This window comes from Monodelphis domestica, chromosome 2 (assembly GCF_027887165.1).
Source record: "Monodelphis domestica isolate mMonDom1 chromosome 2, mMonDom1.pri, whole genome shotgun sequence".
Lineage (NCBI taxonomy): Eukaryota > Metazoa > Chordata > Mammalia > Didelphimorphia > Didelphidae > Monodelphis > Monodelphis domestica.
Window position 1 is genome coordinate 178,188,373 of NC_077228.1, and position 18,552 is coordinate 178,206,924.

Genomic DNA, 18,552 nt, shown 5'->3' on the forward strand with positions numbered 1-18,552 from the left:
CTCCAGACTGACTGTTTTCCAACGAGGATTCTCTCAGGGTCCCAAAGCAAACCTGAGACCAGAGCCGCCTAGCCGTCTCACTCTTTTCTGGTCGTCGGTTGGTCCGTGGACTAGCTGGGGCAGGAAGAGGTGAGCCTTGGGTCTCAGCGCTGATCTCTTAGGCCTTCGTATCGCCTCTTCGGCCCATCCAACCATCGCTTGGACAATTGGAGTTCCGGTGGAAGGGGCAAGAGGCTTGATGCCCGCAATTCTGCTGGGCCTGCCGGGGACCCAGTGAGGTGGACGGGAGGCGGAGGGGTAGAGGTGGAGGTGGGGTGGGGTAGGGTAGGCGGGAAGAGGAGAGGGGCTCAGAGAGGGCGGAGTAAGCTCCTTGCTCTTTTCCGTGATCCCGAACCGGGAGCCCCTAACTCGGAGAAGGTCACGGTGGTCCAAAGAAGGGAAGGAATTCCCTTACATGACTTGGAGCTCTAGCCTGAGTCTAGGATATGAGAAGTAGTGGGATCTAGGCCTCCCTCTCAGCCTGGCTCCTTTCAGTCTTCCTCATTAGTCACCTTTTAAGTTCAGCTTCTTCCCAACTAGCCTTCTGTACAGCTTCCTCTACCAGTTCCCAGCCTCTTTCCTCAGCTTCCCAGCCATCTCTTCCCGTCTTTGGCCTCTGGCTCATTCAAGCTTTTCAGCTGTTGTCAGCTTTCCTACCTGGAGCTTCCATCCGATATAGAACCTGACCAACTGTGAACAGTTCTAAGGGCCCTACAGACCATCTGGCCAGTTGGGGATCTACCTCATTCATTCTCTCCCTCTCCTTTCCTTCCTTCCTTCCTTCCTTCCTTCCTTCCTTCCTTCCTTCCTTCCTTCCTTCCTTCCTTCCTTCCTTCCTTCCTTCCTTCCTTCCTTCCTTTCTCTTTCTTTCCTTCTTTCCTTCTTTCTTTCCTTCTTTCCTTCTTTCTTTCTTTCTTTCTTTCTTTCTTTCTTTCTTTCTTTCTTTCTTTCTTTCTTTCTTTCTTTCTTTCTTTCTTTCTTTCTTTCTTTCTTTCTTTCTTTCTTTCTTTCTTTCTTTCTTTCTTTCTTTCTTTCTTTCTTTCTTTCTTTCTTTCTTTCTTTCTTTCTCTTCCTTCCATTTTGTTTTTTATCCACTGCCCAACTCTTATTGTTCCTTTTCCTTCCCTTTTCTTTCTGTTTTCTTCCCTTGCTCTTTCTAGCTTGCTTCCTCTTTTTTCTTTCCTTCTTTTTTCCAAACCCCAACAAAAGATTTAATTCAGAAGCAATTTAGTTCATTCAACAGCTCCAAAATAACTAGAGAGAAAGGAAAAGTCCTTGAATCTGGACTGAAATGGGAAACTGGCACAATTGTTTTTAAAACCCAGGAAGAAAGGAGGCACAGGGTCTGAAGATAGTGTGACAAGTAGAAAGTAACCTGAATTTGAGTCTTTCTCACTTGTTGGAAAGAAAGAGGAGAAGGAAACTGTTTCCTTTCTTGCCCCTAACCATTCCAAAGAATCAGCACCTTTTCTTCAGTTCCTCCAATACCAGTGTCCCTGCCAGATGTGGTGTGACTATGAAGGACCCTACATAAACACACATTATTAAGTGAGTAGAGTGTTCTTGGCATACTAAATTGGGAAAATTAGTTATTGGGAATAATTAATTTGTGAAAAAGTTAAAATTAGGAAAGAAAGTTGTTGGGCTTTGTAGACTGAGTTTCTAAGATAGGAAGCTTCAAGGAGGAATCACTGAGGTACCAGATAATAGCTAGGCCTTCAGTCTTATTCAAAGGGTTCAGAAAATTGCACTGTCAGAATGGGCCCATGGGAAAGGATGGAGTCAGCTTATTTTTTATTTAAGGGATGCAAAGCCCCAGAAGCCTCCTGGATTCAGGGTACTTGCTTGAAATTGAAGTAGGAAGCCTACGCTGGCTACTCTTTCTAGTGATGCTGTCTGTGGCTGTGTACCCAGGACAGATTGTGGTGGTGGTGGTGGTGGTGGTGATGAGGTGGTGTGTGTGTGTCTGTGTATGGTGTGTGTGTGTGTCTGTGTGTGTGTGTGTGACAGAGACAGAGACAGAGACAGAATCACAGAGAGAGATCCTTGTCCTATGTGTGTTGCTCAGTGTAAATGGATGTGTGAACCAGGGAGTAAATAAACATGTATGGCTACAAATGTGTCTATATGGTTGTGTATGTGGATGAGTGTGTGTAAATATGGGTGATTATTGGGGTGTGGATGTGGTCTGTATTGTGTTCTTTAGTAAATGTGTATTTGTGAGTGTCTCCATGCCAGGGCCTTGGCTTCTGTAGGTGAGTATCTTTGTGTTTGGATGTCTGGATTTGAGGAGGTAAAAAGGCCCCTTTGCCCTGTGGCTACCCAGGTTCAGGCTTGGTTAAGTCCATACACTGTTCTCGTGGGTCTTTCTGTCTGACAGTCAGTGTGTCCTGGCCAGTTTCTCCCTTCCCGCCTCCCTAATCTAAACCATGCGGATTCCTTAGTCCCGTCCTAGCCCAGAGGGGCTGAATGCCCGCCCAGCCCCAAGTGCTAGAGCAGGCTGCTACTGGCCTCTTTCAACTTAGGGTATTGGGGTGTCTGGGGAGTAAGTAGGAGTGGGGAGCAAGGGGAACTTGTCCCCCACCCCCACCCCAGCAGGATGGCGGGAGCAGCCCTGATTGACAGTAGCAACGTCAGCGCCTGAGGGGGGGCCGGGCGGGGGTGGGAGGGAGTGAAGGAGGGAGGGAGTGAAGGAAGGAGGGAGGGAGGGAGAGAGGGAGGGGAGGCCCAGCCCCAAACCTCAGCTTGCAAAGGAGATCAAGGGCCGGCCTCCAGAACTGGGATGTGTCGGGCCCTGAGGGTGAGGCGGGAGGCGGGAGGCTGGACACTGACCCAGTCGGCTCCGAGCCCCCAACCTCTGTAGTCTCCAACCCCAGAACCTGTGAGTCTTCTCCTTCCGGGACTCCGGACCCTCAGGTCCCCCGGGCCGCAGGAGCCTCCGGATGCGGCAGCCCGGCTAGCCTGAGCCCAGCTAGGGTAAGTGTCTGCGGTCCAAGGGATGGGGAGCACTTGGGGAAGCCGATGCCTAGGGTGCATAGAATTAAGGGTCCCGGCTCCTCCGAACCAATAAGGGGGAGGAAACTCAGTTTGAGAGCGAAATTAAATCGGGAAACTGGGGCTAGAAACCCGGGTCGATGACAGTAGCAGGAGGGGGAATGGCATATAAGGGAAAAAAATTGTGAATAACGGAACAGCTTAGGAAAAGAGGGAGGACAGTACCACAGTCCTTAGAGGTGGAATAACGGATATGAAACATTTTCCTAAGCCTTTAGGGAAAACAGTAACGAAAAGACTAGCAAAATAGTGAGGAAAAGCAACTGTTAATTCTCCTCCAAACAGAGAGGAGAATAAATTATAAAACAAGGAACCAACAAGAATCAAAACGGTTAAAAAGACAATGCTGCAGAAACATTATTAATTACCGTTGTCCAGACCCTCAGACCCTTCTCGCAATTTAAACAGGATTTCCTGGACCCAGAAGCTTTCCCCCTCACCTCGGGTCCCCCGACTGTCCAGAGATCTGAGAGTGCCGGGGTTCTAAACATCGGTACATTTTTTGAGAGTAATTAGAATCTGCAACTGACAAGGCAACAGTAGCTTTCTAAAGAAGTCAAGCCGCTCCCGACTGCTCTTCATAACTAGTTTAATAACATTATAAATTGTCCTAAAGTAACTAGAACAACGTGACTGATAGCAGGTACTAAGAGCAACAGTGACATTATTCATGACTGAAGAAATAACTAGAACATGGATTGTAGAGACATTGACAAAGACCAGCGAAGCAGTAGCGACAGAGTTGAAAATGGTAAAGTACCAGAAATTATCGACCTGGTGCTATAATAATGATGATGAGAGGAGAAAGATACATTAAGGACCCGGGAAGCATGCTTTAGGTATCAAGTTGCCTGAGATAACCAGAACAGCACAGCCCTTGTCATGACAAGCAAAGCATTAAGAAAAAGAAAAGAAAGAGAAAGGAAGGAAAGAAGGAAGGAAAAGAGAAAGAGAGAGAGAGAGAAGAAGAAGAAGAAGAAAGAAAGAAAGAAAGAAAGAAAGAAAGAAAGAAAGAAAGAAAGAAAGAAAGAAAGAAAGAAAGAAAGAAAGAAAGAAAGAAAGAAAGAAAGAAAGAAAGAAAGAAAGAAAGAAAGAAAGAAAGACCTATTCCGAATAACGGACCTCGATTGGAAAGGCTCATATCAAGAGACAAAAATAGCACCTAAGGATTTTGTGAAGGGAAAGAGGAAAATGTTAGGGGAATCCCTCGCCTGAAATTGAGGACAATTGCCCCAGGAACGGGTAGGGAAAAAAGGAAATAACATTATATATATGGAATAGTGTGAATTGCAGTAATCAGAGCAACAAGAGAAAGTTACTCGTTGTAATAAACCAAACAATTTAGGGTCTCTCCGTAAGATGATCTATGACCCAAGAATGACAATAACTTTCAATATTCTTAAGGAAAGTTCTGGTTAAGGAGAATTATAATTTACTCTATTAGGAATTAGAACAAATATATCAATAATCACATTAAGGAAGAGCTGCAATGGTTATGACGCCACAGAGGTTTTTGTTTTTGTGAAGGAAGGAAATAGAGAAAAAAGAAAGCAGGAAGGGGAAAGGGGAAGAAAGGAACGAAAAGAGAAAGAAGGAATAAAGAGAAGGGGGAAAAAAGAAGGGAACTCAAAGAGGGAACCGCGGATCAAATAACGGGAACACATTGAAAACTGCAGAAACAGTGCAGGAATTGCTTCGGATTTCCCCACCCCAAATCGGCGCACTCGCAACTGGATGGCTACTGAAAGCTTGCTCGGGGCTGGGAGATTCTCGTCTAAGTTACGGTCTTGCAAAGGTGAAAGAACTGACGGAAATGGAGGTTGGGATGCTACGGAATGACGGTCACCTGCAAGACCGCTGGAACAGCAGCAGCTTTGACAGCAAGACCAGAAAAGAAAAACAGCCACAAAGCCGGGAGAAGTCGAATATAGAGCAGGAAGAGGGGAATTCTAGCCTTCAAAGAGCCGGGAAAGGCTTGCGAACTAGAGTAACTCAAAGTTCGCCCGTGGCTACAGAGAACGGAATGACTGCAGGCAGGGTGGGCTAGGATGGAGCTTTTGTGACTTGGGTCATCTGAAGACTGGAACAGCGATAGTAACTGAAAATCAGTTGGGATCGCCAGCCACCCTCTACGGGCAGCAACTTGAGCCGGGTCCTTGAGAATCTACGAGGCCCCCACCCATCTCCTAGATGGAGAAGACTTCTGGAAGGCTCGGTGGTTCCTGTCAGCCACCATACCTGGTTAACCCCAGCAGCCACACTACCTTTAAGCGGAGGCTGCTTCCCGGTGAAATGGACCAGCTACCTGCATTCCCCACCCTTCACATCCATCATCCTTGCCATCAACTGGGAGCCAGGCTTTTCTGGGTTCAGCACTGAGCTGCCCTGGGCTACTTGGCCGTCAGGAGGGCTTTTAGGAAAGCAGTGCTGCAGCCCTCAGAGCTGGGACCGCTGTTTACCTGGAAGAGACAAGAAGGAAGGCAAGAAGGAGCAGCCACTGGAGCACAGGACTCCGGACTGTTGGTGTCCAAAGGCCCAGAAGAAGGCCTGGGCCTGTCTGTTGCACTCTCCAGAGCTCCAGCAAACCTAAGCTGGCCTAATGGAGTTCCTCCGGAGTCAGGGGGCAGCCCGGTTTCATACATCTCTGGAGGTGTCTGGGACTGGCAGGTACTGGGGGGGGGGGGAGGTATCTGGATTTTCATCTCTGCTTATACTTGGGGAGAATGTAGCAAACTGGGAATCTCAGGCTTGACCAATCAAGCTTCTACAGAGTGTAGCCTTTGATCCTTCCCTGGAGTTTTCTCATCTCCCCTCCCGGGTTCGGGTTCTCCCCACTCCCCTTGAGTCAGGGCTAGACTTACCAAGATCCTCTGGAGCTCTGGGCCCTCCCTCCCTGATTTCTGCCATCCTCAAGACCTGAAGGCACAGAGAAAGACAGCTGGTTTAAGCACCAGGGTCTCACTCTCTGACCTGGCTCTCTACAGCAGCTAGGCCTGCTGAAAAGAAGCTGGGGCATCCATGTAGAAAGGGCTCTGGTCAGTCTAGGTTACTGGATAGAAAGGGGGAAACTAATTGCCCTTTTAACTTTCTAAAAATCTAATTGTTATTTTTATTTTCAAGATTGAGACAAGCCATGGGGCAGGGGCCTCGTGGGGTCCTCCAAAAGTCTAGGACACTCCCTGGATGTTTTCCACATCTCCGACATTTCTCTAAGGCCTGCATCTGAGTGTCTGTCTGTGGGTCTGTCTGTCTGTCAGAGCTTATCTTTATGGGCTTTTCCCAGCCCCTGGTCTCAGCTGCTTTTATCTCTTCTGTTGCACTTGGCTTGTTTATACTTGAAAGGCCCAGGAGTACCGGGTGAGGGGGAGGGCCAGGAGCCACCCCAGGCAAAGAGAAGACTGGAAGAGTGGAGAGGAGACAGAGGAGATGCTAGCAGTGGGGGAGGGCAGGTAAGAAAGAAAAAGAAGAAAACTGAGGAAAGAAACAGAGGACAAGAGAGAAGAGAAAGATGGGAAAAGATGAGAGGATGGGGAAAGAGGGAAAAGCTAAACCATGAATGGAATAAAAACAATGGGGAGGGGGGAATCGTCACAGATTAGACCAGGGTTGATGAAAGATTTCTAGGTTTCTTTGGTCCCTTCGTATTGGAGGGGCAAGAGTGGATGATGAGGGCAGGGATACTCATAGGTTGGGAAGTTGGGATGGACCCAAGCCCCTTAGGTAAATTAGCCCATGGATGGCAGGAGCACTGGTGCTGTAAGAGCAGAAAAGTGGGTTTCTGATCCCTATGACCCCATATTACCAACCCCCAACTGCTTCTAGTTATTTCACTGAGGTGCAATATTTCCACCCCTTAGCTCAAAACAGAGATCTCTCAGCTTTGGGGTGTGTGTGAGCCCTGTGTGTAAGGTGGTCTGTGTAGTGGTAATATGTGTGCAGGCATTCTGAATTCTTAGACACAGAAGACTGGCTCAGATTAGAGTAAAATTAAATACACAAATTTGAATTAAGTGGACTGTAATGAGAAGTGGGGCGGCAGGGAAGGAGGTGTCTCTGCAATATCAGGTTCTTCTCAGGTCACCCAATTATTGGGAGAAACCTCCATTCCTACAGTTTAAGTGAAAGCCAGAAGAGAGGCTTTTAAGTAGGCCATTCAGCCCAAACCCCTGCGGTACTGTTCGGTTGGACCCAAGGATATGAAATGCTTTTATCTGAGCCTGGCTTGTGGAGGCCCAACTGAGATGGGTCAGCTTCAGCCATCTGTCAGTGTCATTTTACAGGAAAATGAAATGTTGGTTTTCCATTTCTGTCGGTTTGCAAAGTGGATCCTTCACTTTCTGGAGCCATCTCTCCCCAACCTTGGGGACCTATCTCAGGCTACAGTTACCTGTCTGTTTTGGGCTCCCACTCAGTGCAGGCCACAGTGGTCCTAGGATCTGATCTCAGAGAAATAGGGCTGCTGGTGGTAGCATCTCAGCCTGGGGTAGGAAAACAATTGAGTAGAGACAGAAGAGGGTGGACCTGGGTCCCAGAAGTGGGACTAGGGCTGGAGCTGGACACAGAAACACTGAGAAAGATAAAGGCATATGGGGCAGGAGGAAGCTAAGAGCTGACCAAAGACAGAGACTGAACTGGAGACATAGATACCCAGATGCTGCATGGAGCACATGCACACATATCCAGGGTATGGTGGGATGGGAGAGGAGTGGTTCTAGGTAGTGTTGCCACAGTGAGCTAGAGGGCAGCTTCTTGCAGGTGCGCAGTGACAGGTCTGGCACAGTTAGAGGATCCCTCTGTGACTCTAAAGTCACTTTCTGCTCTGTGTGTGTCTGTATGTGTCTTACAGGAGATGCTTCAGGACAAGGGCCTTTCTGAGAGTGAAGAGGGCTTCAGAGCCCCAGCCCCTGCACATGGAGATCAGGCTTCAGCTCCAGAGCCAGCTTTGGGTGGACAGGGCCTTACTGGTACTCCCCTCAGCAGCCCCCAGGGCCAAGATGCTGAGCAGGTAGGAACTAGGGGGAGCTGCTTTGGAGTCATGGGATGGAAATCAGGCTGGGTTGGGCCAGGGTCGGTCAGAATTCCTGCCCAGAGGCCTCTATGTCTATCTGGGAGACGTTCCGGGACAGGGAGGCTCTGGTATTTGTCTCTCTGTAGATAGGTCTTCCCCATAATTATCAGTCAAGCGACAAACCTGCCCTTACTGCACACCCAGGGCTGGTCTGAGTTGGGTGCCCCAGCTCCCCCCAAATCCGGGTTCCAAACAGAGCGGGGCCCTTTTCTCCCGAGATGCCCATAAAAGTGAAGAATTTACTGTCCCAGACCCAGATGGCCGGGCTTTTAAATGTTTCTTCCCCCCCACCCCCAAAGTGTCCCTGGGCCCCTTGCCTGGCGGGGCACTAGCTCTATCGGCTGGGTCTGGTTTGCTTTGTAACTTGCTTTTATGGACAACCCAGGCCCGGGGGCTGTTTTCACGCTTTCCCCTGGGGCTTTTTTTTGGGGGGGAGTGGACATTAGTAGTACCCACTCCCTTTCCCTTTTTTAGTGGTATATAATTCGCTCGCTGAAGTGGGATCCATGCTTAGGCACAATGATGTAGGAAAGGAAACACTAATCTCTGGCCAAATTGTGTCTGATGGGGTCCCGCCATATTGACCCAGATTCCCAGACCTTCGGAACTTTTTAGACCTCTCCCATCTCCAAGCCTAGAGGCTAGAGATCAGGGATGAAGTGGAAGGCTCTGCCCTCGTGGTTTTCCACCCTCTCCATTTCCCTCATCTTCTCACACTGCCCACTTGGTTTTGAACACCAACTAGCCAGGAAAATGGGGCGAGGATAATGGGTCGAGTTGCAGCTTCTTGGTGAGGAGCATCAGTCACCGACCAAGGCTTCTCGGGCTTGGAGGAGAGAGAAATGCTAGCCCCTTGGGGATAAGGGGGGAGTCCCAGACAAAAGCAAACTGTCCCCGGGCTTTCAGGAGGCTTAGCCCGAATTGGGAATCGCCCGTGGCCGGAATTTCTAATCCCTTAGACATTCGAATTTCGAATCTCGCAGACAGCCAGATTTCTAATCCCGCAGATGTCCGAATTTCGGATCTTCCAGACATTCGAATTTCGAATTTCGAATTCTGTCGATTTTCGATCATCGCTGTAGAATCGCTCGCGGAGGTTCCGGGCAGGGGGAGCGCGTCAACTCCGCCAGCCTTTTGGTGCTCTCTTTCCCGCTCCCCGAATTTCCTGGGTAACCCAACGCTTAGTAATAGCAGAAAAAACACCGACTTTTACGGTAGATTAATTGAAGGCTTTAATTTCTCCGGTGTGCGAAATATCTCGCAGCAATTGCAGCGTTAAAAAGGGCAGAGGCTCGGCCCGAATCCTTGACTCTGGCCTTTCCTTTCCCAGGGGTCGGAGTCACCTGCCCGACTCTTTCGAACTGTCCCCAGGTAGAATAAGGCGACTGTCGGAACCACTTCTGTTTTCTTTCCAACCCTTCTTGGGGTTCAGACACTCTCCTGGGCTCAAAAGTGGCTTTAAATATGTGTTTGAGTGCACATTGGTACATACGACACATCTATGAAGAGGGAGAAGTAATTAATTTTCTAGAATGGCTCATTCATTTATGATTATTTTTTAACCCGTGAAATCGGGGAAATAAACGAGAAGAATCGATTCCTAAGGGCCAGATTACCTGCTCCGGGCTTTTGTTGTATGCGATCGGCTTGGCCCCAGTTCCGAGTCTTTGTTGGTGCCGAGCCAGCCCGAACAGTCTGCAGGGAGCAGAGAGAAGTTCTTTGAGAGGGGCGACAAGGATCGTTGGACGTCCCAGAAAGTGGGTCCCATAGAGTATCCTCATCTTTCCTACTCCCAGCTTTTCTGGGAGACAGTCGCATGCGTCCCCATTCCAGGGGAGAGTCACCCTCTGTTCCTCTCACTCTCCCCATACTCTACCTTGGTGACCTCGGCCTCTCTCCCACCCACCGCCCGACCCCCACCCCAACTACCTTTGTTGGATTCTTGAGTTTCAATCCCCCTTCCAGCTGGGCATAGGGTACCTCTGGCCTTTTAAGGCTCTCGGACCCGATTTCCTATCCAAATTCCGCCCAGACTGAAAATAGGAGTTTTGGTTAGCTCGAAAAATGGAGGGCCCCTCTCCCTTCAGGAATCAATGGCTTTCTTAGGAGAGAGAGCCCAGAGACGGGGCTGGATGTGATTGCTTGTTCTCTCCCCGCTTCCCCCAGACAATCGAGAATATCAAGGTGACCCTGCACGAGAAGGAACTGTGGAAGAAATTTCACGAAGCAGGGACCGAGATGATCATCACCAAAGCCGGCAGGTCAGTTTTGGTGGGAGTCTTTTTTGGAGGTCTGAGGGGAAGGTTGGGAAAATCAGTCTTATGAAGCAGGTCGTCACTGAGGCCGCAGTTCCCTCAGCCGCTTCGCCTTGGACTGGTTCAGCCTTGGGTTGAGCGCCTAAACTGGAACTATATGTTCAAACCTTAAACCGCCACATACCTCGATCTCCCTCCCCGCCCCCACTCCCCACACCAGCCAGGGATTAAGTTTAGGACCCTATAGACGCCAACCGTCTAGATCCAGGCCTCAGCCCCAGCCCTTCCAGAAAAAAAAAAATCCAACAACTTTATGCCTTCCTGCGAATTGGAAACCCGTTAGGTACTATCGGAGGCAGGCAAAACTATGCAAATAGCATGCAAATGTCGCCCGGGACTCTTGGGCTCGCGTTCTGGAGCTCTTTAGTCTCCGGGGAGGGTGGACCTTTCAACCTCGAGATCTCCCTCCAGCTGCTGCAGACTCAGCATGAAGAGGAGAAAGAGACGTAGATTTTTTTTTTCCCTGGGAGCCCTCCAGTCCCCCGCCCCCTCAGCCCTCCTCAGGGGTAGCCTAGCGGCTCCAAATTCTCAGGATTTAAATGAGATGCTTTCAGGCAAAGGGAAGGGAACCCGGGATTCGCCTGAGTTGGTCCAGTGTAGGCGGGGCAGGAGGGAAGAGATCTTGGGATCTCTTTCCGCTCTGATTTGTAAGATTCCTGTCCAGTAGGCAGGTGCTGGGGTAGTGGGACGGACAATCCGTCGAATAGGCAAGTTAAACAAGAGCGCCATCCTGTTCTGGGTGAAGGAACCTTTCTCCCGACCAATTTGTGAGAGGCCGGGGTGGGGGTGGGGGGCTGCCCTAGGGTGCATCTCCTCATCTCCCTCCCCCCTGGGGCAAAGGCGCCGATGGGGTGTGGTGTGTGGTAGAGACTGGGGGTGGGGGCCAAGCAGCTCTCGGGGTGGCTGCCAGAAGGGTGATTTATAAAGTGGAAACATCTTTAAAATGCGATGGTGTCTGTGGGAGAGAACGGAGATGAGGGGGGAGAGGTGGAGGGTGAGCCAGTCTGGGAGATATGGGGAGAGACACTCAGACTGCGTGTGCGGGACCAGAATGAAGGGGAGAGGGGAGCAACAGAGCCGACGAATTCGATTTGCGTGCGCGGGCGACCTGAAAACATTGGTTCAGACCTCCCAGATTTGCCCCTCCACTCTAGCTAGCGGAGTTCGTTGGAAACGATTTCTTTGCCCCGCAGTTCCAGCTCCCCAGCTTTCAATGGGGGCGTGGGTAGTGATACTAACAGTAATCTCGGTTACTATAACAAAACCGAAGTCTTTTTTCTTCTCTTTTGTAAAAACGCGTTCTCCAGCTGTGCAACTCAATTTCAGAAATAATTCCGAACAACCATTCCAAATCTCCCCATCTCAAATGACATTATGTATGTAAATCACTTTCGAAGTGTGCTTTACCACTACGAGCTAGTCATCATCATCATCGTCGTAGTCGTTTATGATTATTATTTAGTGCTGCTGTGGGAGTGAATTTCCTTCCAGGGGAGTCGGACATCGTTCCCTGCTCCTAACCTCTCTATTATCAGCCTCGGTTTTCCTTTTATTTTAGCTGGGAGGTATGATAGGCAGAAGTGGCTGCCCTCCTCTGCCTCCCCTCCTCCCAACCCCCAACACGCGCTCTTTCCTCATTGAGGCAGCCCTTCTCAAATGCTTAATCTGAGGGAATCTGGTATTTCGTTCTTAGAGGGAATCTCTGCAGGGGCTCAACTGCTTACCTTTCTGGGAGGGCGAAAGAGGAGTTTTTATCGCGGTGCCATGGCCTTGCAGAGCCCTCTCCATGTTGTGCTCTGTTCCATTTCAGAGCTTCTGGGACAGACAAGGGAGGCGGGGGTCCAGAGCTGCCCATTTTTAGGGGTTTAGCCATAGACCGCATTTTCATCGGAATATTGCTTGAGAAAGGAGAGCACATTCTCTGCCTTCCTGCACCTCTGGGTGATTAAAGCTCTGGAGACCTTAACCCCAAGGAAGAAACCCTTGGGGCCTTCACAGGTGTTTGCTGTGTCTGCCAGTAGCCCCAGGGATCTGAGGGGGAGACCTTCCAGCTTCAGGCAGATGTTGGTGAGTGAAACTGGCAGAAGTTCAGGGATGAGCAGCTGAGAATAATAACAATAGTAAATAGTGTTTGTGATGATAAAAATTTTCCTTCTTGCTGATGGGGGTGGTGGTGGGGAGCCCTTCCTTTCCCAACAGAAAATTATCTTTGCTGTAAATCTTCTCGTTAAAAAAAAAGTCATTTAACTAGCCTCACTTCCTCTTCATTTTGCCCTCCATTAGCTCCTGTTTCCCAGATATGAAACTCACCTCCCTTATCCTAGCTCCTTTTCTCATCATCTCCCCAGAACCCCTCCCACCCTAGGCCTCTCAAGATAACTCAGATTTCTATAGAGCTTTGCAAATATTCTCTGAATGAGATTTAATGTTATTTATATACCAATCATTTTCTCTTCAGTTCCACCCCCCAATCTTTCTTCCTAACAAAGAAAAACATTTAAGAAAAGCTGACACAGCAACCTTTTCTGGCATCATATATTATAACTCCATACCCTTATTTCCCACCACTCTACTGAAAGGTAAATGGGATTCCTGGTCCTAGATAGTTTCATTATAATTCACCACTCAGACAGCTTTTTATAGTTGTTAGTATTTAAATTATTATAATCATTGCATATATATTATTCCCTTGGTTCTAATGTTTTCACTCTACATCAGTTCAATCAAGTCCTCCCAGGGTTCTCTGAATTCTTCATATTAAAATTTCTTACCAGTGTAGTAATATTCCAATACATTCATATTGAATAGTTCATTCAGCCATCCCTCAACTACTAGGTGTCCACTTTGTTTCCAATTCGGTTTTTGTTTTATTATTGAGGGTGCAGTTAAAATCTTTGTAAACCCTTATCAAAAATAATTCCTTGTCAAAATTGTAGCCTTTTATCACAGAACTTTCCTATTTTCTAGCAAGAAATATTAGGAGCCCTCAAACCTGGATTTCTAATTTTTCTGGAAGCAAATAGTATCCTTTTTGCACCATTCTCCTGTTTGTGATTACAACTATGTAGGACAAGTAATTGTTCCTATCTACAGTAAAAGAGTAGAGGGTTGACACAATACATCTTAAAGATTTTTTTAAAGGCACAATTTTGAAAACTAGAGACGGGAGGGGTCCAGATTAGCTGGATAAATTGTTCACTCTGTCCCAGTTTAGGAGATCACACAGGAGAGTTTGCTTTTTTTTTTTGTCTCCCTGGCACTGAAGCATTCTAAAATAAAGTTGATAATTATAAAATTTCTTATTTCTCTGAGGCAGGGGTTTTTATCCTGGAGTCTCTGAATTGGATTTTTTTTCTTTTCTTTTAATATGTTGATATCTTTTAATGTAATTGACTTCTTTCATAATCTTATGTATTTTCTTTTGTGCATTTCAAAACAGGATTCAGAGAAGTTCATAGGCTTCACCCAGACTGCCTAAGAGTTCATAACTTCACTACCAAAGGTTGATAATCCCTGTCCTAGGGTCTTAAAGTTAACAGAGTGGTTTCCTCACCGCATTCATTAGAAAGGGGCAGTGCAAGTCTATATTCTACCCATTTCATGGCTAAGTAAGTAGAGGTCCAGTGGGAGTGAAATGACCTTCCCTTGGTGACACAGCCAGGAAGTCAGGCTGAGGCTCAAGTCGAGGTCTCCAAACAGTCTCTTCTCTGGAAGGGGGAGAATGGCAAAAGTTTCTGACTTCCCTAGAGGAGGAAGAGGTTGTAGTGGAAGCATATGAGTGGACCAGGTGAATGAACGCTGTCTTCTTCCTAACTTAAATTCTTTTTAGTCCCATTTCCTGCTCCTTGGGGCGGGAGAGTAGGGGTGGGGGTGCTTTCCTATTTCATTTGGACGTTTCATGGGTCTATTTTTCTCACTGTCGCTGTTTGACAGTAATATCGCTGATGAAAACTGCAGTCTCAAGCATGAGCGGTCCAGCGCCAGCCAGGTATGAAAGTGGGAAGGCACCATCCCAGTCAAATGTAGAAGGGATAAACAAATCGTCTCAGGAAGACAAAAACAAACCTAGGACGGCCTCCTTACCTGCTCGTGGGAGAAGCAGTTGACTCTGATCCGGGGAGAAGGGGAGCCTTCCTCCTCCCCAACCCCCTCCTCTTGTTCTTCCCTGATGCGCAAGCCCTTCTTTCTAGCCCAGTCCCTTCACCACCCCTCCTTGCCCCCCCCCCCGTTTCTCCCTCCCCTCCCCCAGAAAAGCAGTGTGTGAGAAACAGCATTTTCTTCCAAACTCAGATAAAAGTGAGCTTCACAAAAATTTAAATATAAACGTCCCCAAATGAAAATTTCCTAACTGCTTGACCTCCCCGTCCCGGGGTCCTGGCTCTGCCACCAGATAAATCTTCGTTCTCCCATCCTCATAGCCTGCTGAGTTCAATGTTGCTTGGGTTAGTGACAGTGAATTTGTGGCTGAAAAATGAACTACCGATGAGAACTCCCGTTGAACCTGCATTGTTTGTTATTCCGAGGCCTGGCTCTGGCTCAGGCTAATCCCCCACTTCAAAGCTTCCTGCCCTTTCTCTGTATACACAGCGTCAGGGCCCAGTGGCGTGGGTGATAAGAGAAATCAGGGCTTGGACAAACTGGGAAAGTGGGACCCGGAGAGACAGCGCTTTGATCTCTGCTAAAGTATTTTCTGAAAGCATGAGTCTATCTGAAGGAAATACCATTACAACCCAAAGGTGGGGGAGCTAAGAGAACCAGCTGACCCCCACCCCCTTCCGATAGCACCCCCCCACCCCCGCCCCGGCCGCCTTTTCTCTCGTGCTGCCAACGGGCATGGGGAGGGGAACGTATTTCCTTAAAATGATTCCAAGGAATCAGGGAACGTTTTTTCTTTGGGGGGGGGAGGAGATAGACCTGAATTAAGTGATCTTGGCGATTGTTCTTGGACACAACGGTTTAATTCTACCCTAGCTTGTTGTAGCCCTGTCCACTTTCCTTTGCCCGTCTGCCCTTCTATCCCGAGTCTGGCCATCTTCACCCCTGCCATCCCCAGCCCTGCGAATCAAACCTCATAGAATCTGCCTGCCGTCACAGGCAGAACCGCTGCTGCCCTCGGAAACAGATGTCTATGCAGACTCGTGGAGAAAGGAAAGGCATGATTATATTTTGGACTGCAGGCTCCTTCCCAAGAGTTCGAATCCCACCTCGGGCACTTACTAGCTGTCGCTTCACGTTTTTTGATTGGACTTGTCATCATCTGTGAAACGAGGGTGACAAGAACTGTAGTGCCTACCTCATGGGTGTTTTGAAATTGAAATGAGATCACGAACGTAAAATGCTTTGCAAACTCTAAAATGCTATATAAATGTAACTTATATTATTACAATATGAAACACCCCTTTCACCCATACGTAATCACCCACACCAAATCCCAACCAGTCTGATTTCTTTCAGGTTCTGGCACCCTAGCCAGTGGTTGTTTTCATAGCTGAGTTATTTCTGAAAGAAAAGGTTTGAAATGAGAATTTGGTGCTTATTAGGGTCTCCCTAGCCACTTACATGGGGATATTAGTTGGTAGAATGAGGAGAAAGGAGGGGAATGGAGGAGGTTCTGGGAGATGATTCTGATTCTAGTGTGGAGGGAGATGCATTTGTCAATAATAGCCTCTTATGCAAAGTCAGGGAAAAGTGTCTAAAAGCAGGAGTTTTTATTCTGGGGTGTTCGGACCTCATGCATTTGGGGAGTGAAATTATACCTTTATTTCGACTGACCTAAAATGTAGCTTTTCCTTTTATTTTAAATTTTTAAAAATATTACCCTGAAAAGGGATCTATAGATTTCACCAAACTTCCAAAGGGGTCTCTAATATAAAAAAGTAACGAATCCTTGTCTTAGATAATTTCTTTTCTTTTTCTCACATGTTCTTCCTACCTTCCTTCCTTCCTTCCTTCCTTCCTTCCTTCCTTCCTTCCTTCCTTCCTTCTGTTCTTCTTCCTTCCTTCCTTCTTCCCACCCTCCCTTCCTTTTCTTTCTTTCTTTCTTTCTTTCTTTCTTTCTTTCTTTCTTTCTTTCTTTCTTTCTTTCTTTCTTTCTTTCTTTCTTTCTTTCTTTCTTTCTTTCTTTCTTTCTTTCTTTCTTTCTTTCTTTCTTTCTTTCTTTCTTTCTTTCTTTCTTTCTTTCTTTCTTTCTTTCTTTCTTTCCTTCCTTCCTTTCTTCCTTCCTTCCATCCTCTCCATCAGTCTCTGTATCCTTTTTTTCTGCTTTTCTCTCTCAAGCTTTCTCTTTCTAGGTAGGAGTTATATTGGATGATCTCTAAATTTTCTCTGCCACTCACCCACTTTAGGATTTTGTGCTTTTTTTAATCTTCTGGGATGACCATGTTGTCATCATTCTCCCAAACTCTGACTTAAGGGATGTCAAGAGAATTCTACCCATCTTGCCCTCTGCCAGCCTCAGCATACAAAGTGCTTTTTTCTATTTGGAAAAAAATTGTAAAATGTATTGCCCAAATGCCCACTGAACCTCTTCTCCCTCTCAGCCCCTGCCATGGAGGCCTCCAGGAAGCTTATTTTAGCAGGTCATTCTAAAACCATTTGTGAACATGAACTAGATAAAGTCTCCGGTGCTCGTCAGTGCTACTCACTCATCTTAGGAGCCTGTTTGGTGATCAGAGGGGAGGACCCAGCTTTCATCTCCTCTCTGGGCCTGGATTAGCTTGTTTATGCTCCTGACTGGGCAGTTTCAGTGACAGCGTGGAGGGAAGTGCTCCATCTGCCCATATGGAAGGGGGCTTGGGAAGGAGGAGGAGCCTTTTCTTGAGGCTGGGTCCATTGCAGAGAAAATCCCACCAGTTTTTTTCCTGTTAGAACATCTGCTGAATGACTTAATCTTTTTCCTCCTTTTCCTCACCCTAAGACAGTCAGCTTCCTTTTCATCCCCTCTGGGTTAGGAAATTTGGGCACATCTCAAAAGACAGAAGTAATAACAGCACTTAGGGGAAATACCTTCTTACATGATCTTTGGGCTTCACAGCAGCCCTATGAAACAGGTAGCATGAATAGTATTGTCCCCATCTGACAGGTTAGAAAACTGAGGTTTAGAACAGGAAAGTTCTTTACTTAAGATTGTAGAAGAACAGAGTAAGGGGGCAGCTGGGTAGCTCAGTGGATTGAGAGCCAGGCCTAGAGATGGGAGGTCCTAGGTTCAAATTTGACCTCAGATACTTTCCAGCTGTGTGACCCTGGGCAAGTCACTTAACCCCCATTGCCTAGCCCTTACCACTCTTCTGCCTTGGAGCCAATACACAGTATTGACTCCAAGATGGAAGGTAAGGGTTTAAAAAAAAAAAGAACAGAATAAAACTCGGGTCTTCTCATTCCCAGATCTTTCTACCACTTTTAAATGCCTTCTTCAATATAGTCAGACTGTGACCAGAAAATATACTTCAGTGACTATCTCTCTCTGACTTAAAGGCCAGAAAGGAATTGTAGATTCTGTCCCCCAGAGGTTCATGGTCTTAACTTTGTGGGACTGAGATTGGAAAGTCCCTGGAATGTCCGAACCTCACTTTTCTTGCCTTCTGGACCCAACTAAGGATACGTATTCTCTCCTTCAATTTCATTTTTTTGGTTTTGTTTTATTTTTCAGTTGTGTCTGACTTTTCCTGATCCCATTTGGGGTTTTCTTGACTATGACACCAGAGGGGTCAACATTTCCTTCTGCAGCTCATTTTATAGATGAGGAAGCTGAGGCAAATGGGTTTAATTGATTTGTCTGTTATCAGTCAATTGGTAAATGTCTGAAGCCCGATTTGAATTTACATCTTCCTCACTCCAGGCTGGGTTCTCTATCCACTTTGCCACCTATTCCCTTATTCTCTCTCTATTGAGAATATTTCTATACTGTGATCTATGTAGGGGCCACTCATAGCTTCTGGGCCAAAGCAATTAATTTAACCAGCTACTGGGACAGGAAATGATGGGAAAGAAATAGGAATCAGAACCCAATGTCTTGGGACCAAGTGGAAATAATGCCTTTATACTCTATAATTAGCTCTCCCTAACTAGAAGGAGGCT

The 18,552-nt window shown here is 47.3% G+C and overlaps 1 protein-coding gene across 5 annotated transcripts in view; it reads left to right on the forward strand.

Moving 5' to 3' along the window:
* The first annotated feature begins 1 nt into the window (after window position 1).
* Window positions 2–18,552, forward strand: part of TBX4 (T-box transcription factor 4) — a 53,600-nt gene continuing 35,049 nt past the window's right edge. Inside the window, exons 1-4 of one of the 5 annotated variants that reach the window (XM_056816473.1) lie at window positions 2,765–3,015; window positions 3,502–5,760; window positions 7,940–8,098; window positions 10,328–10,422. In XM_056816473.1, the coding sequence (XP_056672451.1) occupies window positions 7,943–8,098; window positions 10,328–10,422 (251 nt within the window). In that variant the 5' untranslated portion in view covers window positions 2,765–3,015; window positions 3,502–5,760; window positions 7,940–7,942. Of the gene's footprint in view, window positions 130–1,150; window positions 1,588–2,764; window positions 3,016–3,501; window positions 5,761–5,791; window positions 6,543–7,939; window positions 8,099–10,327; window positions 10,423–18,552 lie in introns of those variants that run through there. The other 4 variants (XM_056816476.1, XM_056816475.1, XM_056816472.1 and 1 more) reach the window with 4 other exon arrangements.